Source organism: Myotis yumanensis, unplaced genomic scaffold (genome assembly GCF_028538775.1).
Source record: "Myotis yumanensis isolate MYYU_CA2020_CCGP unplaced genomic scaffold, mMyoYum1.0.hap1 SCAF_9, whole genome shotgun sequence".
NCBI classification, from domain to species: Eukaryota; Metazoa; Chordata; class Mammalia; order Chiroptera; family Vespertilionidae; genus Myotis; species Myotis yumanensis.
Genome location: NW_027223760.1, coordinates 72,813,957 through 72,841,360, shown reverse-complemented (window position 1 = coordinate 72,841,360; position 27,404 = coordinate 72,813,957). Strand labels below are relative to the sequence as shown.

At 38.2% G+C, this 27,404-nt stretch overlaps 1 protein-coding gene across 1 annotated transcript in view; it reads right to left on the bottom strand.

Moving 5' to 3' along the window:
* The window catches only part of PRKAR2B (protein kinase cAMP-dependent type II regulatory subunit beta), a 64,573-nt gene that overhangs the window by 24,040 nt on the left and 13,129 nt on the right, over positions 1-27,404 (bottom strand). Inside the window, exons 2-3 of the mRNA XM_070424647.1 lie at positions 19,641-19,676; positions 2,714-2,766 (exon numbers count right to left, since the gene is read on the bottom strand). Coding sequence (XP_070280748.1) covers positions 2,714-2,766; positions 19,641-19,676 — 89 coding nt within the window. The remainder of the gene's footprint in view (positions 1-2,713; positions 2,767-19,640; positions 19,677-27,404) is intronic.

Here is a 27,404-nt window from a genome sequence, read left to right as displayed (position 1 = left end):
TTTACTTTCTTTTTTAGAGTCCACATATAAGTAATATCAATGGAATTTGTCTTTCTCTGACTTATTTCATTTAGTGTAATATCCTGTAGGTCCATCCATGTTATCACAAGTGGTGAGATTTCATTCTTTTTATGGCCAAGTAATATTCTGTTGTATAAACAGGGTGGGGCAAAAGTAGGTTAATAGTTGTTCATATGGAAAATAATATAATAAATCATAATACAGGAATAAACTCTGTTTCCCACATTCACAAGTGTTAACCTACTTTTGCCCCACCCTGCATGTACCAAGTCATCTTTAGCCAATCATCTATTCATGGGCACTTAGGTTGCTGCCATATCTTAGCTATTGTAAATAATGACACACAATGAACACAGTGGTGCATATATCTTTTCGAATTAGTGCTTTGGATAGCACTTGAATGTTTTTCAAAGGAGTGGTTCCCCCCAGGTTAGCAAGTTCAGACTCAGGCAGTGGTGTGTTTTGTGCCCATGCATATTTTAGACCTTACCATGGGAAATGAAAATCAGCACTTCAAGCCCATCTCAGATGGCTAAACACTAATGAAAATCATAGGCCCAATAGGAATTGAGGAAGCTTACAGTGTATATGTATATGTGAATGTGTACATATATATACATCCTATTTGTGTGTGCAAACGACTATTAGCCACTGAGAGAGGAAGTCCCTGCATTTTTTCTTATAGGGATATAATATATGCAAACTTTTGTTCACTAATTAATATTCATCTCAAACTACATTCTAAGGCAGTGATGGCGAACCTATGACACGCATGTCAGTGGTGACACGCGAACTCATTTTTTTGGTTGATTTTCTTTGTTAAATGGCATTTAAATATATAAAATAAATATCAAAATATAAGTCTTTGTTTTACTATGGTTGCAAATATCAAAACATTTCTATATGTGACACGGCACCAGAGTTAAGTTAGGGTTTTTCAAAATGCTGACACGCCAAGCTCAAAAGGTTCTCCATCACTGTTCTAAGGTGACACATAAACACAGGAAAAAAAACAGATTCGATGACGACTAACTCACTGTATACAAGAAACTTAAAAAATGTGGGCATTAACTAAATCATGCCAACCCAAATTCACTCCTCCCTACTTTAAGGAAGGTTAACTAATAACACAAAACAAAAAGTTATTTCGTGCTTCATGAAATTCACTGAGACTTTGAGCCAAAGCAATCTTATATGTTTGCAGCTGACAAACTCTATCCTCAGAGAGAAAAAGTTGGGGATACCATGTCACCACTGTTGAACTAACTTTCTAGGTCCAACATGCTGGGTGCCATGTTGGCAAACCAAAACGTTAATAACTTTTGTGTACTTGTAAATGCTCTACTTTACCAGAAATGTGACATATCCAGTCACCAATCCCTGAAAGCTAAGCCAACTCTGGTCTCTACATCAATTTCCTTGTTCCGTGTTCATTTTCTATCTTTTCCCCCAACCCTCCTGGTGCTGTAATCGCTACAGTAAAAGAGCGAAATGGGACTTCCTTGAAGATCTGCTGGTCACATAAGTCTTCTTATCTTGCTACCACTGGATTTTACATATATTTCAGGAAGCTTACTGATGCTATGAGTTAGGGATGCAGTATCTGCTTTTCTGTATTAAAACTCAATCTTACTAAAGTATTTTTGAGAGCTACAGAAATAGATTTTTGCTTATATTTTAAAGGCCAAATTAAAAAGGAGGACTTTTGTAAAGCATGTACTAAAAAAAAAAAAAGATAAATTATTACTTCCATTTTCCAGGCAGTGTAATCTCTAATTTAGCTTACTTTTTACTAAATAAATAATAGAAAAACAAAGCTAGAGAATTTGCTTCAAACCAAAATGATCAAATTTTTACAAAAACATTAGGACCTCCAAGAAATCAGTTTCTGAGCAAACTATGAAGACTCATAGACTTAAAAAGAATAACAACTGCTATACTGACACTTTAGATGTTATTTTATTCTGATTTTTTGTTCTTGTATTATTATTTAGTAATTATTGTTTTATTTTCCTGTATTTCCTTTTTGTTGAATTTATTGGGATAACGCTGGTTAACAAAATTATATGGGTTTCAGGTGCACAATTCCACAAGACATCATCTGTGCACTGTATTATGTGTTCACCACCCCAAGTCAAGACTCCTTCCACAGCGATAATTTATTTTTCTTAGTATTTCTAGTAAAGAAAAATACTGGGAAGAGACTTCTATTCCTGTTAATTTATAATAACAGAAGCTTATTCTGAAACAAAAAAAACATAGTAAAGCCAAAGCAGTATAGAGATGCAACACAATTGCTATCAAGATACCAATGGTGTATTTCACAGAACTAGAACAAATATTCCAAAAGATTATATAGAAACACAGGAGACCCCAAATAGCCACGGCAGTCTTGAGGAAGAAGAACAAAGTTGGAGGAATCACTATGAGAAAGTTGTATTTTTACAAAAGAAATAAAACCACAAACTGCAGTGATTTTTTATATTCGCCTTTCCTTTAGCCAAAGAGAGTCTTTGGATAAAGTAATTCTACAGAACTTGAAGGAGAAGTAAGCTATAGAGACAAGACTAGGGCAAGAAACAGTCAAAATAATTCCATTATGTCTCCTGTTTGTTAACATCTTTCCTATTATTATTTTCTTTACCCAAATACAGAAGTAATTTAAAATTAATTTATTCAATAAATTACATACCCTGGACTCCGTATCGTCCTCTTCTTCATCAGGATTGTAAGCTTCTGCACATACTATAAAAAATAAAAATGGGCATTTTAAAGATTCTTTCATCAAGAAACATACTATAATAAATCTCTATCTTAAAAAATTAATAAACAGGAAGAGTACCGTGGTGGTCTAAAAACCATGAGTTCGCCTCACCCAGGGCAAGCAGTATATGCCAAACCAGTTTCCTCTTGTAATATATATGAAATGTATTATAATAACAGAGCTACACTCTAAGACACTGACAACTGCTTTGTTTTTGTTGTTAATCCTCACTTGAGGTTATTTTTTCCATTGATTTTTTTGAGAGTGAGAGGGAGGGAGGGAGAGAGGACGGGAGGGAGGGATGTGAGAGAGACACATGGAGTGATTGCTTCCCATATGCAGGATGGAAACTGCAACCCAGGTATGGTCCCTTGACCGGAAATTGAAGCCACGACCCTTTGGTGCATGGGGTGATGTTCTGACCACAGAGCCAGACTGGCCAGGATCTGACAATTGCTTTTTGTTTTTTCTTTTCAGAGAAACATAGCTTACCCTGTTTCACTTTCGTTTCCAAGCTATGGCAATGCATAAAATCTAAAAATTACCCAAATAAACAGCAAAATAAGTCTAAGTCTGCTCCGAAATGATTAATTTAATTATAAAGTTAGGAGTAAATTTCACAAATTACCCATAAACCAATCTTCCAGGAGCAAATACTATAACATTTTGCATAGTCCTATCCAATCTTTATTCTGGATTGGGTTCATAGTGCATATGCAATTTTAAAACCTTCTTTAATAATTTTACATGCCATTAGATACATTTTGTAAATATTGTTTTAAGGACTGCTGATTATTCATCATGAGCTATAATTAACCACTCCCCTAATGCTAGACACTTAGCCGACTTCTATTCAAACAACCTTCCAATAAATATCTTCATGCAGAAATATTTGTCTACATTTCAGATTATGCTGTAGGAATTATTCCCCAAATGTAATTTTTTTTGGGGGGGGAGGGGGTGTTGTTAAAAGATATGACAGTTTTTAAGACATACTCATCAACAAATTTCTTTCCTGGGAGATTGCACCCATTCACTGTCCTACAAAGATTATATGTAAGAAGACTCCGCTAAACTGTACCACAGAGTTGGATATTGATGCTTAAAATCTTTGCAATTTAGATGAAAAAAAGATTCAAATTTTTGATTGAATTTGAATCATTTTTAAATGTTTATAAGTTGACTATATTTTCCCCTTCCTCCTTATGTATGAGAAATTTATGTACGTATTTGGTATTCTTTTTGACTTAGACAACTTTAATACCACTTTGTCACATTTTTCACAAGCACTTTATCCAGTTTGCCTTTTAACTATAATTAAAGTTTTTACAGATTACACATTTATTTATTTTTAATGTACTGATATCAAGGGAGAAATTTCCCCAATATGATTTAAATTAAAATGTTAAACATCACAAAACACCACTGGTTCTGAGCTTGGAAATTCCTTTTTTATTTGCAAGTCTAAAAATTTGTTACTTCTCTTTTCTTTCAGTTTTTTAAAAAGTAGATCTCTTCACATTTACCCTTTAACCCACATGAACTTAATTCTGCCATAGATATAGAAATTTAAAGGACAGAGACTAGGCAAAAGGCTGAGAAATGTCTTTCCAAGGGCCTCAAATGGCGTCAAGAATATTATCATCATTAGTACTGCTATTACCACTATTACTCTAAAACCTGACATTAGCTTTTGTTTCTCTAGGCATTGCTCTATATATGCAGGCCAGAGTTATTCTTTTTTAAAAAATTAAATTGAAAAAATTTCCATCACCATTTATCCCCCATACCCTCTCTTTCACCTCCCCCCAGCACCCTGCGCCCCCGCACAATCACCACACTGTTGTCCTAGTCCATGAGTTCTTTCTCTCTTTTTTCCCTCCATGGCCCCTGCCTTCCCGCTCTTGGCCCCACCACTCACCGGAGAGCTGTCAGCCAACTCTCTATCTATGAGTCTATCTTGGGTTTGCTTGTTAGTTTGTTCATGGGATTCCACATATGAGTGAAATCATACGGTATCTGTCTTTCTCTGACTGGCTTATTTTACTTAGCATAATGTTCGCCAGGTCCATCCATGTTATTGCAAAAGGTAAAATATTATTATTTCTTATGGACAACTAATATTCCATTGTGTAAATGTACCATAGCTGTTTTATCCACTCATCTATTGATGAACACTTGGGCTGCTTGCAAATCCTGGCTATTTTAACTGATGCTGCAATGAACATAGGAGTGCATATGTTTTTTTGAATTTGTGTCTTGGGTTTCTTCATATAAATTCCCCAAAGTGGAACTGGGTCATAAGGCAGCTCCATTTTTAATTTTGTTTTGTTTTGAATCCTCACCCAAGGAGTGAGGATATTTTTTCCACTGATTTTTTAGAGAGTGAAAGGGAGGAGGGAGGGGGACAGAGAAAGAGAGGAGAGAGAAATATCAATGTGAGAGAGACACACTGATTGGTTGCCTTCCACACGGGGCCCCAACTGGGGGTGGGGATGGGACCTGCAACCCAGATAAGTACCCTTGACCAGGAATCGAACCCACAGCCATTTTTAATTTTTTGAGAAAAATCCATTCTGCTTTCCGCAGTGTCTGCACCAATTTGTATTTCCACCAACATGCACCAGGGTCTTCCTTTCTCCACATCATCGCCAACACTGTTGTTTGTTGATTAATGCTCAGCCATTGTGACAGGTGTGAGGTGATATCTCATTATGGTTTTAATTTTCATTTCTCTGATAAGTGACATTGAACATCTTTTCATGTTTACTGGCCATCTGTATATCCTCTTTGGAGAAGTGTCTATTTAGGTCCATTGCCCATTTTTTAAGTTGGATTGTTTGTATTTTTGGTGTTCAAGTTTTACAAGTTCTTTATAAATTTTTGATACTAAAATTAGATGTATAAGCGAATGTTTTCCTATTCAGTGGGTTGTCTTTTCCTTTTGTTGATGGTTTCCTTTGCTGTGCAAAACTTTTTAGTTTGATGTAGTTCCATTTGTTTATTTTTTCTTTTGTTTCTCTTGCCTAAGGAGATGTATCAGAAAAAATATTGCCACAAGAAATTCCTTTCAGTCCTTTCTTGTGAAGACTCCCATATAAATGTAAAAAAAAAAAAAAAAAAATCAATAAAATCTGTATGCTTTTCTCCTATTAATCTTATGTCGCTTTAGTACTTAGGCCCAGCTAGGGACCCAAAGAAGGTATAGGAGAATTTTTCCTCCCTTACATTCCTAAAGCTTCTGCCTGGAAGTGATACATGTCACTTCTGCTAAGAAGAAATATATATCACACTAGTGGCCTGGTGCACGGATTCGTGCACACTGAAAGGAAATTAATTAGAAGAAATATTTTAATATCACTATTCACCCTTTCTCTATAATAGAAGTGTCAACCAAATACACAATCGACAATGACAGATCAAAACACATGCGTGCGATTGGCTCCAGCAAGAGCTTTATATGTATCATGCATGCACGAGTCAACATTTATCTTTAAATTGCCAGTGCACATCATATGTACCGGCTGGTTGGTCGGTTGGATGGTCAGACAGTCAGTCACTTAGCCTTTTGTATATAGAGATTTCATAGGACAAGTGTCATGGCCATTCCTAACTTCGAGGAGACAGGGAAGTATAATTTTACTGTGTGCTAAGAGAAGAGAAAACCAGGATATTGTGAAGAGCCCTAATGACCAAAGAGACAATCTGATGGCCCTAAACCCAAGATTTCCTCTCTCTCTCTCTCTCTCTCTCTCGCTCTCTCGCTTAGAAGGGGAATAGAGGGAGTACTAAAATAACCTCACAGCTTACTTAAAATACAAAGAAAAAAGTTCATTAAATTAAAAGTTTAACAGAGTAAGGCTTATAAAATCAAAACAGAATCATTACAATTTCCTTAAAACTTCTTTTCAAATAACAACTGAATATTTAATGATTAACTATACAGCTTAATATATTCCTGCATCAAACTATTAAATTATTATAATCCACCATGTTGCTGCATATATTTCAGCTACAAAAAAAGCAATATATATACATCCTGTACTTATCTTGCAGAAATGTTGGCAGGCTTCAATAAACAGTACTTGAGTGAATATTTAATGACCAGACCAGTATGTTTATGGCAGCAGAATTTTATTAAAAGGATTTTAGTTAAGACTGTCTAACCCTATCTTGGTCAAATGATAGGAATACCTTTTCCACTTAATCTAGTTTGTTCTACTCTCCGAGGGTTATCAATGGGGCTTTAATAATCAGCTCTTCATAAACCACCTCTGGTTCTATAAAATTATGTTCTAAACTTCATTCAGGTAGGTTCCTAAATCATCCCAGACATATAATTACCAATCCTAAAAAATACCTATAAATTTTTTTCCTGCTGTTTTCCTTATAAAACATTCTATTGTCTCATAAGTATTTCAGATGTACTGTATTAAACAGTTCACTAAACTGCCCTGATTCATTACAAAATCATTATTCTTGTTGTACTTTAACAAAAGAGGTATTTTCAATAAGACTGCATAATTTGCCAATTCCTTTCTGTTTTTATATTTCTAAAAACAAGTTTCTTCCACCTGTCTACCACTCCTCTTTAAGTGACTGTATAATCAAGAACCATTCATATCTCACAAATAAACCATCATGCTCAAGATACTATTGGATCAGTATCCACAAGATACATAAATAAGCAGCAATAGAGGGCTTCAGACAAATGAGAATTTCTTCATTTGTTATTTTCCTATTATTAAAGCTATGGAAAATAAAACAATTTAATCTGTTTCAAAAAATATGTGAATTTTTCTTCAAAACCACTCCAAAGGGGGGGAAGCCCTAACTATGTTAGTTTTCTGTACTTGGAATCCAAATATTTAAAAACTTTAGCTATGAAGCATGTGGACTCAATCATTGCATCTATTCCCAATTCACTTTCTTTCCACTACATGACCACGTATGCATTTAGTCCTTAAACATCCACCACCTCTTTTAATAATTAATTCATTTATAAGAAATATTGCACAATTTAGAGGACAAACCATTCAACAGATTTATAAAAAGAATCACATCAATACAGACTGTACCAGTGGGGATGAATCTAGAACCTGATAGCCTCAAACACTCTATATAATTCTACTGTTCATACACTATGAGTAGCCTGTGGGATTCAGAGGCCGGAAGAAGTACCATGAGCCCTCACTCCCTCTCACATGGAACAGCGGTCCTCATAGCTATTAATGTTCCTTTCATCAGTAAGGATATAAGAAAATTAACAATGTGCAAGATCCAAGACAAGGCAAGAGCATGTAGGATATTTTTAAAATAAACTATTCCAAGTAAATTTTCTTTAAGAGAAAGTATAAAAACTTACAAATGACCCAGAGTAAGATAAGTAGGTAAAATTCAAAGAGCCTGAAGAATAATTCTGAGAATATATTTGAATGACCATTAATATTTTAAACCCCAGGTGTGTTTGCTACTAATCACTACAATTCCTCAACGATAGTCTCTAGAACTATTAAGTAGCAGTCAGTAAGAGGATTGCCTGTACTAGAGGACATGTAATAGAAATTACATTGTGCTTTGCGGAAAAGGGTCTAATAAAGATTTTTGAGCATTATATTTGATGGTTATGGGTTTTTAAAAATTAATAACAGCCAAAGAGAAATAAAAAAGGAATTCTGATCCTTTGATCAAAAAACCAACAGCTTCCCAAGAGGGTAAAGCTGCCCAGATGACCACGCTCATAATGTCTGGCCTCCCTTTGCTTTCTTTCCTTTATTAATATTAACCAGCTAATTATGATGATAACACTAGAACTCTTTTCACTTAGAAAATTACAAGGTTTTAGGAGCTCTGTACCAAGAACTGGGGAAATGGGGAGAAATAAAGGTTAAAATATTACAAATTTTTATGAAAAACATCAATTTACAGATCCAAGAAATTCAATGAAGCTTAGCCTAGAATAAACACAAAGAAATACTTAGGCACATTTTAGTCAAACTATTAAAAGTCAAAAACAAATAAAATCGTCAAAACAACAAAAAAAGATTATACAAGGGAACAACAAAAAAAAAACAATTAATGGTTAACGTCTCAGCAGAAACAATACTAGTAATTGCCCTAGCTGGTTTGGCTCAGTGCATTAGGCATAGGCCTGCAGACCAAAGGGTCCCAGGTTCTATTCTGATCAAGGACACCATGGTTGTAGGCTCCTCCTCCACCTGCATCCTGGCCAGGGTGCACGCAGGAGGCAACCAATCGATGTGTCTCTCACATAGATATTTCCCTCTGTCTTTCCCTCTCTCTTCTGCCCTCTCTAAAAATCAATGGAAAAATGTTCCCGGTGAAGATGAAAACAACAACAAAAACAATAGAGATCAGGAATGGCATATTCAATTCCTGAAAGAAAAAGAAAAACGTTTCATAAGAATTCTACATCCAACAAAAACGACCCTTGGAAAATGAAAGTGAAATGAATTTATTTTCAGATAAACAAAGACTGAGAGAATTTGTTGCAAGCAGATGTGCCCTGTAAGCAATATTAAAGGAAGGTCTTCAGGCTAACAGGAAATGCCACTAGATGCTAACTCAATCTGGCAGAAAGAAACGAAGATAGTACGAACAAGCCGCTTACTGGGAAAGGTAAATATCTGAGTAAACATAAGACTATATGAACACTTACTTTTTCTTTAAGACAAGACTGCATAAAGCAATAATTATAACACGAAACTGTTGGGTGTATAACACATATAATACATATGTTAGTAACAGCACAGTGGGCTGACAGTCTAACACTACCTCCCTCAATTCCTCCTATTCACACACCTTAGTAAGGGGGTCTGGTGGTTAGCTATGCGCAGAAAGAGTTCACCTCTTCTCAGTTTGTTCCTGGGTAACGATCAAGGTGAAAGAGATGTGGAGAATAACAGGGATTCCATCCAGACCATTCCTAGTCATGGTACATGTCTGGCAAAAATTATTAATGCTTCCCACAACATACAGAATAAAATCCACACTCATGTTGGGACTTTCGGGGGTCTCTCATGACCTGATTCAAACCTATTTTTTGGTACGTTCCTCCTACTATAATAAAGTCCATACAATTCTAACCTTATTAGACTAGTCACTATTCCCCCAGAGAATATATTTGAATGACCATTAATATTTTAAACCCCAAGTATGTTTGCTACTAAGCACTACAATTCCTCAATGATATTCTCATGTGGTTTGCTCAATGGGGAGCTCATCCCTTCTGGTCCCCCTTCCCACCTATCCAAATCTGACTCTTCTCCCAAAGCTCTGCGGAATGCCACACCCTCCCTGACACGTTCCCCAAGCACAAAAGTTAGTTTAAAGATTCCTTCTATGTAGGAACACAAAATGTACCTCATCTGTCCCTTTACTTCAGTGTAATCACATATTATGTGGGGGTAAATTCTAAATGCAACATAGGAGGCAAAAGTCTCCAATAGTCAATGCTATTTTTGAAAATCTCATAGGAAGCCATTGCTCAACATGGTCCTAAGGCCCCACAGTAAGTCCACAACAATGGTTTTTCCCTCCAGCATTAAGAATGACTGATTTTTCTTCTGTGAGCACTAGATGCTGGCTTACATTCAGAAGCCACATGTGTGGAAAATGGATACCTTTAAATCCGAGAAGTGCTCACACTCTGAGAGGCATGCGGCACTGAGAGCGAGCCAGCAGGAATGGTAGCGGCACATCTCTGCCTCACCCACTGAGGGCACAAGCTCGCTGAGTGGGATGTCTCTCTGCTCCTTTGCACTGAGGCTCTCTGCAAAATGTGTGCAGTGGAATCAGAGGGGGTGGCACTGACCATGACCCAACTCTGCCGTGCTGTCCTACAACTAACTGTCTGTTGGGACAGTCCTGGGCACTGCCAGCTGTTCCAGGGACTTGGGCACAAGCCACACCTTCCTCATCTTTAGCAATCTCACAGGATGCACAGAGCAGTCTTGCAAATAGTGAGTTAATGACAGATCTTTTTTAATTTAACAGAAGTGATAGTACCAGATATATAGCCATCTCTTTTACAGTTATCAGAGAATAAGCATTCCTAAAACAAACATTTTTGCATAAAAAAAGTTCTCACAAATTAAAAACAATTGTAAGTCTAGAAAAAAAACACCCAATCTGATTTTAAAATGCAGTAATTTTGCATAGTATGAGAGAACCAGATGGTTGGCTGCTCTTTTTTTTTAATATATATGTATTTATTATTGATTTCAGAGAGGAAGGAAGAGGGAGACAGAGAAAGGAACATCAATGATAAATCACTGATCAGCTGCCTCCTGCACACCCCCTACTGGGGATCGAGCCCGAAACCCAGGTACATGCCCTGACCGGGAATTCGAACCATGACTTCCTGGTTCATAGGTCGATGTTCAACCACTGAGCAACACTGGCTGGGCAGCTGGCTGCTCTTAATGTTCTGAAGTAGGAAGAAAATTACAGTGACCTTTCATCTTCCACTTTATCTCTTTGAAAAATTTGTGGGATGAATGTAAAGTATCATTTTTCCTTTGGGGCTTTTTCCTTTAGTAGCTAGATGAATTGATATGCAAGATAACTGTTTCATTCTGTTGAAGAGAAGCAACATTTGTCTGGTATTTATTGTCATTCTGTGTGTGAAGCATTATTCTACCATAAAATAGTAATTTTTCCTCAACAGGAAAAGACACATCCAAATGAGTCACCTGCAGTGGTACAGGCAGGTGGTAAAACAAGTCACCCGAGTTTCCCTCATGCACGCGCGCAGGGCTTGTCAGCTGTCTCCGGTGTGCCAACGTGCTGAGGACACTGCAGCGGCCCCCGTAGGCTGGAAAGGAAACTCAGTGGCCAGCACAGAAGCTACCTTCCACAAAGAAAGACAGGGTTTCTTCAGGGCAGCTGATCTAAACTAAGAATCAGCTCGAAGACATGACTCCAATCATCCAAACGGGTCAATTAAAATTAGTGCAGGGGAGGTCGGGTTTCTGAGCCCTGTGTCACAGCAGACTCCAGATGGGCAAAGGAGACAACTTCCAGGGCCCTCCAGGATGACTGGATTTCTGGAGATTATGGGGGTTTGCCTGGAAGGTAAAGGCAGGTCCGTCTCGTTCTGGTGGCTACTATAAAGTGTGGAGCGTGGTGGCCATATCCCCCACCATCTGGAGAAAGCAGCCCACAACAAGAGAGAGAAGTAGAGGCAAGTGATCCCTAACAGTGTTTCAAAGCCCAAGCCCAGCTGCATCCCTGCCCTCCACCCCCAACATTTCCATACATTTTTCATTTTCACTACATTAAATTCAATGTGTGTTTCAGTAGCTCACAAGGAAGGAGACATCAGAAATTAAGGGCAACACTTGTTCACAAAGATCAGAACCAAAAGGAAAACAATATAATAAAGGTTTCACCCAGTTACCAAAAATAACTAAGAATAAAACCACAGAGCAGTCATTGACAAGGAAGCGGTATTTGCAAAATAGTAAGTGCAAACTCTAGGGACTATTCAATGAAATTCTAAGAACAAAAGAGGATGATATATAATTCAGGGATCCTGTGTGGTTCTGACAAGAGTACCCACAATTGTTCATCTATGATACCAGGGAATGTAAATGATAAAGGTAGGCAACAAAATTGAAAGTATTCTCTGCCACCAAATTTTGCTATCTTGCAGAACAAATAATCATGAGCTTAGGTCTTCAATTTAGTTTTTATGCTCCATGGATTTCAGAACCACTGACTGGTATTTAAAAAAAAAATAGCTTTTTCTGTTTTTATGAAAATGACACAGGCACCCTGCAAACAACTCGTTTGTAAACTAATAAAATTTTATTTTATCATATGCAAAATGCCTCCAGTTTTAGTGCAACCAACACATGGAAACAACTCTTACTATTTGTAAAGCTGTGCTTGGTGTTATGACAGAGGCAAGTACTAAGTACTAAAGAGGGTCTCTGCACTCTGCTAACTTAAAAGCTGCTTAAGGAGATTAATTTATCTATTCAGGCAGTAGTATAAATTATTATCTGTGGTTAAATAGAGAGTGACTGATATACACAGTGTGAGGAAAGAGCACAGGATTCAGATAGAGTGAGGCATATCTCAGCTCTGCCATTTTTTTCCTGCCACTTATTAACTGCGAGACCTTTGTACATTACTAAGCATTATGAATCCCAATTTTTTTCATATGTAAAGTGTGGCTATTATGAACTACCTCATTGAGGTGTTGTGTTTAAATAAATACAGTTGTATAGGAATCACATGAGGAATAAACCTTAAAAAATAGATTGATATTTGTGGCATAAGCTCAAACACATAATGATGAAGTAGAACACACACACATTCATACTTGCCCATGAATAAGAGTAAGCACCAGCCGAAACCGGTTTGGCTCAGTGGATAGAGCGTCGGACTGCGGACTGAAGGGTCCCAGGTTCGATTCCGGTCAAGGGCATGTGCCTGGGTTGCGGGCACATCCCCAGTAGGAGATGTGCAGAAGGCAGCTGATCGATGTTTCTCTCTCATCGATGTTTCTAACTCTCTATCTCTCTCCCTTCCTCTCTGTAAAAAATCAATAAAATATATTTAAAAAAAAAAAAAAAAAAAAAAAAAAAGAGTAAGCACCAGGCCTTTGCACATAGAATTCCCTGGAGTGCTCCCTCCCCGCACCCAAAATCCTGCCACCCACTTATTCCCAGATCTTGGCTGAAACATGAGTTCCTGGGAGAGGCATTCTCCCCCATGTACTAGTAAATAGTAGGTATCATGTGTCACTCACTGAAGAACTGAATCACTCCACAGATATTCATTCAAGATGACATCTGAGTAAGACTTCAGCCCCAAAGAAAGGCTGTGCAAAAAGCCCACATCTGGAGGAAACAAACTTTGACAAGCTGAGGGACCTTGGACCAGTTATTTAACTTCTCTGTCCCTCAGTTTTGTCTATAAAATGGGGATAATAATAGTACTTTGCTCTATTACATGATATATTTGAAATATGTTTAGCCCTAACCGGTTTTGCTCAGTGGATAGAGCATTGACCTGTGGAACAAAGGGTCCTGGGTTCAATTTCGGTAAAGGGCATGTACCTTGGTTGCAGGCTCCTCCCCAGCCCAGGTCCTGGTTGGGGCTCATGCAGGAGGCAACCAGTCGATGTGTTTCTCTCACATCAATGTTTCTCTCTGTCTTTCCCTCTCTTTTCCACTTTCCCTAAAAATCAATGGAAAAATATCCTCAGGTGAGGATTAACAACAACAACAAAAATTAAAGAATGTTCAGAATACAGTAGGTAGCCACAGCTTGGTTGGATGGCAAGGATTTTGTTAGGGGCAATAGAAAACAGGGTAAAAGTAGGTTTACAGTTGTTCTTATGGAATAATACCATAGTTAATAAATAACAATACAAGAATAAATTCCTTGTTTCCTATACTCACAACTGTAGACCTACTTTTGCCAGTAACTGAGTCTAGGTTCTTAAGGGTCTCAAAATGAATACTGATTTAAAATATATAGACATGACTGAAGGATCTCGAGTTTGATTCTGATCAAGGACATGTACCTCAGGTATAGCCCCAGGGCTCGTGCAGGAGGCAACCACTCGATGTCTCTCTTTCACATCAATGTTTCTCTCTCTGTGTCTCTCCCCCTCCCCCTAAAAATCAATGAAAAAATATCCCCGGGTAAAGGAATAACAACAACTATATATATACACACACACACATATACATAATACATGTCGTATGTAGAATATTATGACAGATTTACTAGATGAGTCAGAAAAAAGGAAGACTAAAGCAAGAGAAGCCACGCAGTGTCACTACAGCAATCTATGTGTATGGTAATGGGTAGAGTGACAATAGAAACAGAAAGTAAGTAAGTCAACATTAACCCACTGACATTAAGTCAGTGGGCCAAGGTTATTAAGTGTATATGTTAATAATTTAATTAATAGATATGGTTTCTATCAAGAATTCACTATGGTACAATAAAGTCTAATTATCATATTACACTAAGTTACTAAATATTAAAAATGTTTCTAATGGAACAAATGTAGATATTAGTAAGTATAATCAAATGAGAATATCATTTTTTTTCTTCTTTTCAAAAATATATTTTTATTGATTTCAGAGAGGTAAAGAGAGGGAGAGAGAGATAGAAACATCAGTGATGATGGAATCACTGATCAGCTGCCTCCTGCATGCCCCCCTGACCAGGGATCGAGCCCACAACCCGGGCATGTGCCCTGACCGGGAATCGAACCATGCCCTTCTGGTTGAATTGCTGACCTATGGATTCCTCATGTACATTACTACTCTCCTTCCCAACACTTTCCCCACACCCTCCAGTGCTTTTATGAAACATTTCCGGTATTTCTCTGCCTTAGCTGGAACCTGGTTCTTTTCTAAGAACACCACTTCTCTTAGAAAGACCCACTCCCTGCGCACAGTGGGGTCCAAAAGGTAGTGAGGGACCCTCAGGGCTCCTCACACTGGCATCCAGACCACTACTCAGTCCTCCTGTGCAAACACCTGTGCTCCTCTGAGATTCAGAGCGTTCAGGCACCCCTCCTGATTGGTACCTGACTCAATTATTTCCCTCCTCAATTTTGCCACCATCACAGAAGACTTCAATGTCCAATCCCAACCTCAAACTGTGTTTGCTTCCTTGACGCCAATAAAACACTTCATCTGCTCTAGCAGTCTCACTCTGTAACTACATACACGGCTGGTCCTTACTTCAGGAACCTTAAATCTCATTACACACGTCTGGCCAAATCTTCCCATCCTTCCAGCACTCTCACTTCTGTGATTTTCTTTGACAAATGTGGGTATTTGTCATGATGCTCACAGTTCAGTAGAGGAAAAGAGACACACGAACAAACTGCAGTATCAAATGATGCGCAATAGTAACAGCAGCAGGAGGATGTACTCTCTATACAGATGGCATCCGGAGAGAAAGGATGCTGAGGGGGAAGGAGCCTGCTTGGGGCCGTGTGGGAACGGCAGCAAGGCTACACAAGCACAGTTCGTGGAAGGTTCCCAACAGGAACAGGCACATGCCAGGCAGCAGCAGTTGCAACCTGGGAACCATGGGCCTGGAGCAGGGTTGCTGCTTTCCACCCTTGCACCACACTGTGGGGCACGTACACACTGCAATCTGTCCTCACAAAATGCCGAAGGGGTAAGGTTTTTTGTTTTTTTTTTCTAAGCAGTTCTTTCAGATAAATGAGTGATTTTCCCTTATAAAAGCTTTTTATGAGAACTTTCGTATCTCAGACAGAGCATACCAAGGTCATGTTGCCCAAACCACCATGGCCCATGATGAGATAAGTACTAGTACAGAGCATGCAAGTGTTAGGAATTATTCTAGCTATTTGATTCTGCCATGGCCATTTTATTACATTTTACAAAAGTACTGGTCAGCAATAGGGGGGAAAACTGGCCCTTCACACAGAAAATTTATGGAGCAGCGACCTAAACTCTGATCATAATTAGAGAATCCTATATTATAAACGCCTAATATGCTAAGTGTCCGGCCATCCGGTCTTCCATTCAACCAATCAAAGCGTAATATGCTAATAATATGCTAAGGCCACCACTCAACTGCTCACTATGACATGCACTGACCACCAGGGGGCAGATGCTCCGACCAGTAGGTCAGCTTGCTGCTGGGGTCCGGCCGATCGGGACTGAGCGAGATGGGCCAGACACACCCTGGAACTCTCCTGCAGTCCCTCCCTGGCTGGCCAACCTCCCGTGTCCCTCCCCAGCCCTGATCGTGCACTGGGTAGGGTCCCTGGGTTTGGCCTGCACCTTCTCGCAATCTAGGACCCCTCGGGGGATGTTGGAGAGCCAGTTTTGGCCCGATCCTGCAGGCCAGGCCGAGATACCCCACTGTTGCACGAAGTTGTGCACCAGGCCTCTAGTGGTTATGATAAGTTACAATGTCCATCCTATCTACTCGTGTCTGTTTTATAGGCAGTTCCAGTAACCAGGACACACAGGGGCTAAGAAAGCTACACAGGCATCCCATGTCACTTTCTAAATCCCCCTGAGTCTGCTGGTGTGAAGAATCTGAGGACACAAGAGCAGGAGACACCCTACCCTGCCTTGCTCTGAACTGTTATCATGTTTTTACTATTGCATTCCTCCCTCTCTTCCCTAGAGGACTTGACGAGAACTCTGGGGAAAATATCGTTAAATTCAAGAGATAACTGAATTTCTCACTGGCCTTAAGATAGTTTATCAGCATTCCTGGACCTAACAAAAAAGAACCAGACTCAACACTTCCCATAGATTCCACTGGAATCTAATTCCTACAGCAGGCTAAGGCCTGCTAGAACACAGTGTGCTTAAAAAGTGGCAGTAAATGACCACTGCCAGAAGAGGAAGAAAGAGAGGGAAGAGGCTAGGGAAGAGTGTCCATTTGGTTTTATCTGTACCTATTCACAGGGGAGAATCCATTTTAATATTAGCTTGGGCACAGACAGATAACAGGTGCATGGAGTGGTTAGAGCTACTTGCACTCCATCTGAAGGAGAAGCCTGGACAAAGAGCCCCAGAGACTGTGGTTGGGCATCTCCGAGAACCTCTCTAGGTCCCCCTCTCCTCTCTCCTCTCACCTCCCTCTGCTGGCACCTCTGGTTTCATCCTGTTGCCTCAGTTGAACTGTCTGAGTCTTGATTTCAGCCTCACCCTGGGTATCATCTTTTTAACAAATCCTTCAGTTAAAAAAAACAAAAGTGTGGGTACGTGCGTGTGTAAGGAAGGAAGGAAAAGAGTGTGCAAATGTGGCAAAATATTAACAACTGGGAAATCTAGATAAAGGTGATCACTGACTTATTCTTTATACTTCCCTATAAACTTGACTTTTTTCAAAATAAAACCCTGGGGTTAAAAAAAATTCAGAGAGAGGTGTGACCTCATGCTGCAAGGCATTGTTTCAAGATTAATGGGACACTTCTAGACATTTTTTTTTTAATTCGGGGGAGAGGGAGAGGGAAAACCATAGAGGAAAATCATTATAATATTCTTAAAAATGATAAAGTACAAACAATAAAAAGAGATGCCTATAATAAAGGATGACTATCAAATAGTGTTATAACTCTTTAAAGCTTTTTAAATAACAGGCTAAGGCACAGCGCTGAGGGTTTTACTATTTTCTTTTGCTTTAAACAATGTTCTAGAGAAGAACCACTATCAAATTTGAGAGCCTAGACATACTGCTTTATAAAAACCATCTAACTTAACCATCACAACATGTATGATTATAGCTGATATGACCCCAAACTGAAAGAATGAAAATAAGAAAGTAAAACTCAATGAGGTAAAGAATGTACATGCAAATTCACAGAGTAAATGGATGGTTTGAACTCAAGTGTGTGTAACTGCACAGGCTAGGTAGGGTCTTTCCCATATGGCATACTAGATGAACAATGAAACAAGATTGCTGTTTCCTTAGTTTTAATCTCAGAGTTTTATTGGGAGACTACATCTACCACCACAGCTAATTTTTCATAATTACAACAATAAGTGGTATATTTCTATTTTTCCCACCAAAAAGAATGACCTTACAAAACAGAAAGCCTACAATAAGCTTAAAGAAAAATTAAACCCCAAACTTTCAATGTTAATTACATACAAATTCTAAAATAGATTGTGTATGACTTCTGTGTATTTAAAAAGATATTCATACAGATAAGAAGTAATTACTAAGAGTAGAAATGGGTTTAAAAAGAGCAAAAGTAGAATATTTCCTTTTTTCATTTTGGTTAGAAATGCTCTCTCAACTGTATCCTGTACTCCCTACCAGTGTAGGTAGTGAACCTAATTTAAGCACTCATTCATGGGAAGGTCTATCACTGTGAATATGCATTACGTTACTGTGGTATCTTTAAGTCAGCATTAACCACAGGGGCATTAACAAATGTAAAGCAATATGCTCTGATTCTAAATGGCCCACGATGACAAGTTCTTATGGTAACTGCATTTTAAGTTTTTCTGTCCTTTATTAAAAACTATCATCAAACACTAATTGTAGTGTCCTTTACCCAATCTTCGAAATCACTGCTTCTAAACTGTCTTCTCGATCAGATAATCATGCAGATAGTAACTGATCAAGAGCAGGAATAAACAAATTAGACTGAGAGTCTCCATTTAAAAAGGTACATTAACCTCAGTGCACAGTACGATTCTAAGTTTAGCCAATCGGAGAATATTTCCAATTATTTCCTAGTTATTGCATATATCACAGGTTATGTTTTTCTGGGCAAATGACAGACAAATAAAATACTACTTTATAGCAGTAATTTTCTTTTTTAAATATATTTTTATTGATTTCAGAGAGGAAGGGAAAGGGAGAGAAAGAGAGAGAGGGAGAGAGATGGAAACATCAATGATGAGAGAGAATCATTGATCAGCTGCCTCCTGCTCGTGCCACAATGGGAATCGAGCCTGCAACCCAGGCATGTGCCTTGGCTGGAATCGAACTGTGACCTCCTGAGCTACACCAGCCGGGCTATAGCAGCAATTTTCAACCTTTTTCAACTCATGGCATAGAGAAACTAAACATTTTTTTCCAGTCTGACCAAAAAATAGGTATAATTTTGATTCATTCACACTGGATGGCTTTGTTGTGTTGGCTGCTGTCATTTTTTAAATTTGACCATCTAAGGGAAAAGGGCTCAGTGCCCCTGACTAAATAGTCAGGTATTGCATGTTTTAAAATTCTTGCGGCACACTGGTTGAAAATCACTGCTCTATAGCAACTATTCTTTTCATACCTTCTCCAATACTGTAATCATTTGAAAAATGTCACCATTAGTAAGCACAATCCATAATTCAGTCAGACTTACCTGAGGCACGCCTCGTGAACCGGTTTATTACTGCAGCTAAAAGAAAAAAAAAGGCAGAATAATATTAGATAAAAATCTAATTTAGCCACAGCCATGAAAAGAAACTGAATTGTTAAGTGATCCCATTAAGTTGAATATGAAAAAAATAAGTGAATAAATAATCAAGAGGAACCACCACAAATGTATGAAAATTAAACGTTTACATTTACTCGTAGCTAAAGAAATACAAATTAAAATATTTCACCTGTTCAATCAATTTAAACACTTTAAATAAAAAACTCTAGTTATAGACAGCTTAATCTACTTAACTGAAGACAGTGTAAATCTATAGAATATTTTTATAAGTTGGCAATTACATCAAGTGCCATTAAAGGTTTGTGCCCTTTAATAGAATAATTCTATTTTAAAAGATTTATCCTAAAGAAATACCACTAGAGAAAGAAAAAACAATGTATGAATATAATTTCAGCAGCATAATTTTTACAATAAAAAAATTAGAAAACAAAATTTAAAATTACCATGTATACTGAAGTCGTTACTAGGTAAAGGACAACATATCCTTGATATTCTCAAATTTAAGATATGTGGTTTTGACAATTTTTGTGTAACCCCAAGGTCCATGACATACAAATCTCTATATTGTGAGCTGCAATTTCAGGCTGGTGTATGAGAGTGTACCACTCAACCAGTAATCCTATTATGGGCCCACTCCCCAACTCAACTCAGCTCTGTGTTTTCTTCTTGGTTTTGGTTTTAGTTATCTCAAAAAGTAAGGTTTTTAAAAACTTTATTTCTTGAGAGAAGCAGAAATAAGTTTATTGTCCATATTATTTACATACAGGACATCATGCAGTACACACAGTATATTTAGTGGTAGAATGTCATGGGTCTATTACTTTTTAATACTTCAATATTTTCAAAATAGTAACTATAAAAAACTAGAGGCACGGTGCATGAAATTTGTGCACTGTGTGTGTGTGGGGGGGGTGTCCCTCAGCCTAGCCTGTACCCTCTCCAATCTGGGACCCCTCGGGGGATGTCTGACTGCCCTCTCACAATCTGGGACTACTGGTTCCCAACCGCTCACCTGCCTACCTGCCTGCCTGATTGCCCTTAACCGCTTCTGCCTGCCAGCCTGATCACCCCCCAACCACTCTCCTGCCAGCCTGATCAACGCCTAACTGCTCCCCTGCTGGCCCGATTGCCCCCAACTGCCTTTCCCTGCTGGTCCAATCGCCCCCAACAGCCCTCCCCTGCAGGCCTGTTCCCCCCCAACTGCCCTCCCCTGCAGGCCTGCTCCCCCCCAACTGCCCTGCCCTGCAGGCCTGGTCTCCCCCAACTGCCCAGTGAGATATTTGAAAGTAGAACAGGACAACAGTTGTGGGATTCAGAGCAGTTCTTTGTTGTACAGGTCTGTCCTGTATGTTGTCTTCCAAATGCCAAGGATGTCTTCTGAATTACTGAGACAATGAAAAATTACCCCCACAAATTCAGAATACAACTTCCAGATGGCAGTGCCACTGTGTTGAAAATCTCTGCCTTAAGCACTTCAGAAAGACACAGAAACCTAAGGGAAACAACAACATTTCAGAAGCTTGTAGTGCTGTGATGTCATTGTCCAGAGAAACTAGAGAGGCAGGAGGAAAAGGTCTACTCTGTTTTTCCCGAAGGCTAAGGTATGTCTTTTTGCCTTCCCTTTGCCTTTATCAGCCTACACTGTGTGTCCTGCATGCCTGTGGTTGAAGCTATGTGCTTCCCCTCTATCCCCTGTCCTTGCAGCTTTCTGGGGAGGCTTTCTTTAGACTAGGTTCTGAAGGAAAAATGGGTTTGAAAGTATCTAAGAAAACTGATGGAAGTGTAACTGTATGTAACATACAGTTTACCCAATAAAAGGCTTTTATGTAAGTAAAGTGTGACTTTGCAAATACATGGCTAAATTATTTTGGTACGTAAATTATTAGAATATTGCCTCTTTATTAATTTGAAGAATAAAATTTTGCTATGAACTATAATATTTTGAAAAGTGGGTTTGTGAATTATTTCACAAAGTTAATCTTTAATAATAGTGGAAATCAATGTGGAAGGAAATACTTAACTATTATTGTGATTTCAGAAGTCAGTATTTTTGCTTTCTGTTTTATATGAGGCAGCATTTTTAATATCTTTTTATTGTTGACGTTATTACAGATGTCCCCCTTGCCCGCCTCTACCTAGTTCATGCCTCACCCAGGCTTTCACCACACTATTGTCTGTGTTCATGGGCTATGCATACACACACACACACACACACACACACACACACGAGGCCCAGTGCATGAAATTTGTGCACAGGTAGGGTCACTAGGCCTGGCCAGTGATCAGGGCCGACCAGGGCCTTCCTTCATTCCACGCTTCCCCCTGGTGGTCAGCGCATGTCATAGCGAGCAGTCGAACTCCTGGTTGGTCGAACTCCCAAGGGGACAATTTGCATATTAGTCTTTTATTATATAGGAAGATGTGTCTTTGGTTAATCTCTTCCTGTCCTCACCCCTCTCAGTTCCTCCCCCATGAAATCTGTCAGTCTATTCCATGCATTCATGCCTCTGAACCTATTTTGTTTGTCAATTTATTTTGTTCTTTAGATTCCACATATAAGTGAGATCATGTGATATTTGTCTTTCTCTGACTGGCTTATTTTGCTTAGCATAATAATCTCCAGGTCCATCCATGCTGTCACAAAGCATAAGAGATCCTTCTTTTTTACAGCTGTATAGTATTCCATTGTATAAATATCACAGCGTTTTTTATCCATTCATCTACTGATAGGCACTTGGGCTGTTTCCAGATCTTATCTGTTGTAAATAACGCTGTTCTGAACATAGGAGTGCATATATTCTTTCTGATTGGTATTTTTGGATTCTTAGGATATATTCCCAGAAGTGGAATCACTGGGTCAAATGGCAGTTTTATTTTTAATTTTTGAGGAAACTCCATACTGTTTTCCATAATGGCTGCTGCACCAGTCTGCATTCCCACCAGCAGTGTGCTAGAATTCCCTTTTCTCCACAATCCTCTCCAACACTTGTTGAATGGTAGCCATTCTGGCAAGTGTGAGGGATACCTCAAAGTCCGTTTATAACCATCTGAGCCTAGATCTGAACACTGTGTTATATAAACATGATTATTTTATACAGTTTTAATATATATCAAATTTTCCTCTCATTGATGTTTCTAACTCTCTATCCCTCTCCCTTTCTCTCTGTAAAAAATCAATAACATATATTAAAAAAAAAAAAAAAATTTTCCACAACACAACTACGACATAAATTAGAGGAATTTGGGGTGGGGGTGTTGTGTTTTGTTTTGTTTCGAATTTTACTAAAAGATGTTCATTTCAAAAAATCATGTCACTGCTGCAATGCTATTCATACTCTTAGTGCTTTTCCATGTAAGTGGGAAAATCTAACTACATTATGTCTTATGTACATATTGGTGCATATACCTACCAAAATGCATTTTACTTACTGCAAATTGCTTTCCTTTATTTCTTCTTTATGTTTTTGCTAGAAATTATATCAATTTTTAAATTGTGGGTAGACAGGTTATAAGAATGATTTGCATTTCCCAATAGTAAATGGGACCCAGGATCAGGCAGTTAAGAAGATGGTTGCACCAGGCAAGTGATATGCAGTAGAAAACGTAAACACTGGATTTTGACAATCACCAAAAACCAATCCCTCACATCCACATTCCTCAGTATCCACTTGCAAGGACGAGACACACATTTCCTGCAAAACCTGTTGGCAAACTAATAGTAACCTTCACAATTTTTCTAGATTTTTTAGTCTAGCTACCAGAGGTAGCTTAGGCTCCATCCACTACTGGCCCTGTTACCTTCTGTGAAACCTTGGATGAATCATGTCACTTTGACTTAAATTCTCAACTTATAAAATATGAGAAGTTAAAATCTGCCCTCCTTCTTTCAAGGGGGATTTTATGAAGAATAAACATAAACATGTTTGAAAGTGTCTGTAAACTATTCAAATGTAAAAGATTGATGTTTATTTACTGTGAACTAATGTTACCAATTTTAATATTACCACTTTAACATATACAAAGTAAACAGCAGTACAAATTCACAAATGATGATGTTGTTGTTTATTTAAACCCTCAACCGAGTACATGTTTTTATTGACGTCAGAGAGAGTGAAAGGGAGAGAGAGAGAAACACTGATGTGAGAAACAATGGTGGGCTGCATCCTGTACACGCTCCAACCGGGGATCGAACCTGCAACCTTGGTATGCACCCTGATTGGGAACTGAACCCACCACCTTTTGGTGTATATGACAATGCTCCACCAACTGAGCCACCTGGCCAGAGCAACAGATGGTTTTAAAATGGGATAAGTGAAATGAAGTTTTCTCAGACTCTTGATTTCCACCTTTAGTATTTCCTATCTATAAATATTCTGTGAGTGTATTTATAAACCCCCAACACACACAACAACAGCAACAAAACAGAAAAACACACACAATACTAGTAGAAAATGTATTATCTGCCTGGAGAAACATGAAATGTGACTTAAGAATATACTAAACTGCTAACAGTTTAAAGGGATACAGCTAAAATCATTGTGAATCCTTGAGGAAAAATACAGAAATAATCACATAGTTTTGACTTTCTCCCAAACGCCATTCCAGTGGAATACTGAGAGTTCCGTGTTTCTATGAGTATCTTCCCGCTTGTCTAACCAGAAATCCCCTCAGCTCCCAAACCATATTCCACCAGACTAGTCTCAATTCCTTTGCTCCCAGGAGACCCAGAAGTGTAACTGATTCAAGTCTTCTTTAGTCCTGAAGTATCCTTACAAGAAAAACCCTCCATGACATGGGGTAAACTGAACGAGCCTCTCTACTCCTAGAGCCTCCCATACCTGTGACTTCTCTGGTGCCAGCAGGACCTGCTGGTCTTCCCACCTCTCTGTGCCCAAAGCCTGAGCAGTGCCTGGCGGAGCAGAGGCCCGAGTAAATATCCGTGCCGTGAATCAACACACTCTGGGGAGCAAACAGAGCGAGTTCCTTGCCCCACTTATTTTATTGCTTTATTTTTTTAATTTTTAAACTTCATTTTAAAACTTTGGTTACAGTTTAATTTTCGTGTTCTTAACAGGGCTATGTTTAATCTCTCAGGATTAAAAAAAATTAAGATTCTATAAAATTCAACAACAAAGGAAAAGCAAGGGAAGGGCATAACAGCCCCATTCTCTGGGGTATAATAGCTATTCCAGTTTAACACCTACCTTCAAAACAAAACTAATTTATATAGTTTCTAAATGAAATAATGTATAACCACCCTCTGTTCAGTTTATGCTGATTTTCATACACGAAGCCGGAGGATGCCTCGGGGTGTCCCAACTCGCCTCCATGCCCGCGTCCAGGCAGCCACCTGTCTCATTTTCTTCACAGCGACCAGTGCTAGCTAAAGGTATCTATTATCCTTATTTTCCTCCCACACTAGACTGCAAGCTCTGTGAGGCAAGATCCTCCCTTGTCTGTCTGTTTCACTATTGTATCTCCAGGGCCTAGAGCACCACTTGATATAAAATATTAGGTTCAACAAATGCTGGATGAATAGTGCTAATGGAAAACTAATATAACCGGTGTTGTTCACTCTGGCACCTAAACATTATGTGGACAAATTCAAGTGATATCTACACAAGTACAAAATTTGTGAGAACTCATACATTAAAACACAGTACTGACTGGAAACATAAAATGAAATTAAAAGCAGGAGAGCTTGACTAGCCTTTGACTTTTTGTACAAGTAGCAAAAAGCAATCCCATTTATGCCCCATAATTATGAAAATGTAACCCAGATGTTAGTGTCCAACAAAAATAATTAGTGCAGAAAGCAATGAAACGTTTCTATTAAAATATGGAAAAGGGCATTTCAAGGACAGCCATGTTTCCATTTTTAAAAATCAAGGTGGAAAACTGACATACAATGAAATGCACAACTCAGTAAGTTTTGACAAACATAGACACCTATGTACAACACTCCAATTAAAATTAAAACATTTTTGACACTCTGGAAAGGTTCCATGAGCCCCCATACAGCCAATTCCCATGTGCCATAGGAAACCACTGTTAGGGTTTCTACCACCATAGTTTAATTTTACCTGTCTTTGCTTTTCATATGTATGTCAGATTAATTCTTGCTACTGAGAAGATCAATAATATGTTCTTTTTAAAATTATTGTTAAATAGTATTCCATTGTATGAGTAAACCACAATCTGCTTATCTATTCTTCTGTTGATGGACATTTGGGTTATTTATAGTTTGGGTTATTTTGAATAAAGCCTCTGTAAATACACACACACACACTCACACACGACTTTTTGTGATCATATGCATTTCTCTTGAGTAAATGTGGGATTGCTGGGTCCCAGGTAGGTGAATGTTTAACTTTATAAAAACCCATAGTTTTTCCAAGTGTTTGTACCATTTTATATTCTCATAGGCAACATAAGGTATAACTTATTCCAGCCATTCTAGTGTGTCTTTAATGCCATCTCATCGTGGTTTTAATTTTCATCTCCTTTGTAACTAAAAATACTGAGCACCATCCCACGTGCTTATTGGCCATTCTTATGTCTTCTTTATTGAACTGTTAAGTCTTTTGCTCAGTTTGATTAGAAGCTTTTTATTATTGAGTTTTACCAATTTCTTTTATACATTCTGGGTCAAAAGTAGGTTCACAGTTGTTCATATGGAAAATAATACAATAATTAATAAGCAATAATGCAAGAATAAACTGTGTTTCACGTACTCACAACGATAAACCTACTTTTGCCCCATCCTGTCTGTAATAGAAAAAAATCCTAGTTATTAAAAACACACACATGCCATACACAAAAATAAACTATAGATGGACCAAAACCTTGAGTCTGAAACTCAAGACGTTAATATTTATAAAAAAATAAAGACATTTAAAAAATTGGGGATAGATGGATTCCTTAAGGCAGAAGCAGCATAAGTGTAAAGAAAATGACAAATGTTAGACTACTTCAAAATTAAGAAATTCTGCTCAAAGTCAGCAAAACAAAATAAAAAGAAATGTTTAAGACTGTGAAAAAAATTTTTCAGTGCATATTACCAACAAAAGATTAGGAATCAGAACATGTAAAAAGAAAGAAATCTTGGCTGTTACAAATAACACAGCAATGAACATAGGGGTGCATACATTCTTTCAAATTAGTGCTTTAGGTTTCTTCAGATATATTGCCCAAAGTGGAATCACTGGGTCATAAAGCATTTCCATTTTTAATTTTTGAGGAAACTCCGTATTGTTTTCCATAGTGGCTGCACCAATCTGCATTATCACTAGCAATGAACTAGTGTTTCCTTTTCTCCACATCCTCGTCAGCACTTGTTGTTTGTTGATTTATTGATGACAGCCATTCTGACAGGTTGAGATAATGCCTCATTGTGGTTTTAATTTGCATTTCTCTGATGACTAGTGACATTGAGCATCATTTCATATGTCTATTGGCCATCTGTATGTCCTCTTTGGAGAAGTGTCCATTCGGATCCTTTGCCAATTTCTTAATTAGGTTGTTTGGGTTTTCTGGTGTTGAGTTTTATAAGTTCCTTATAAATTTTGGATATTAAGCCCTTATCAGATGTATTGGCAAATATGTTCTCCCATTCAGTGGGTTGTCTTTTCATTTTGTTGATGGTTTCCTTTGTTAAATAACTTATATATCACCTCTACTTAGCTACTA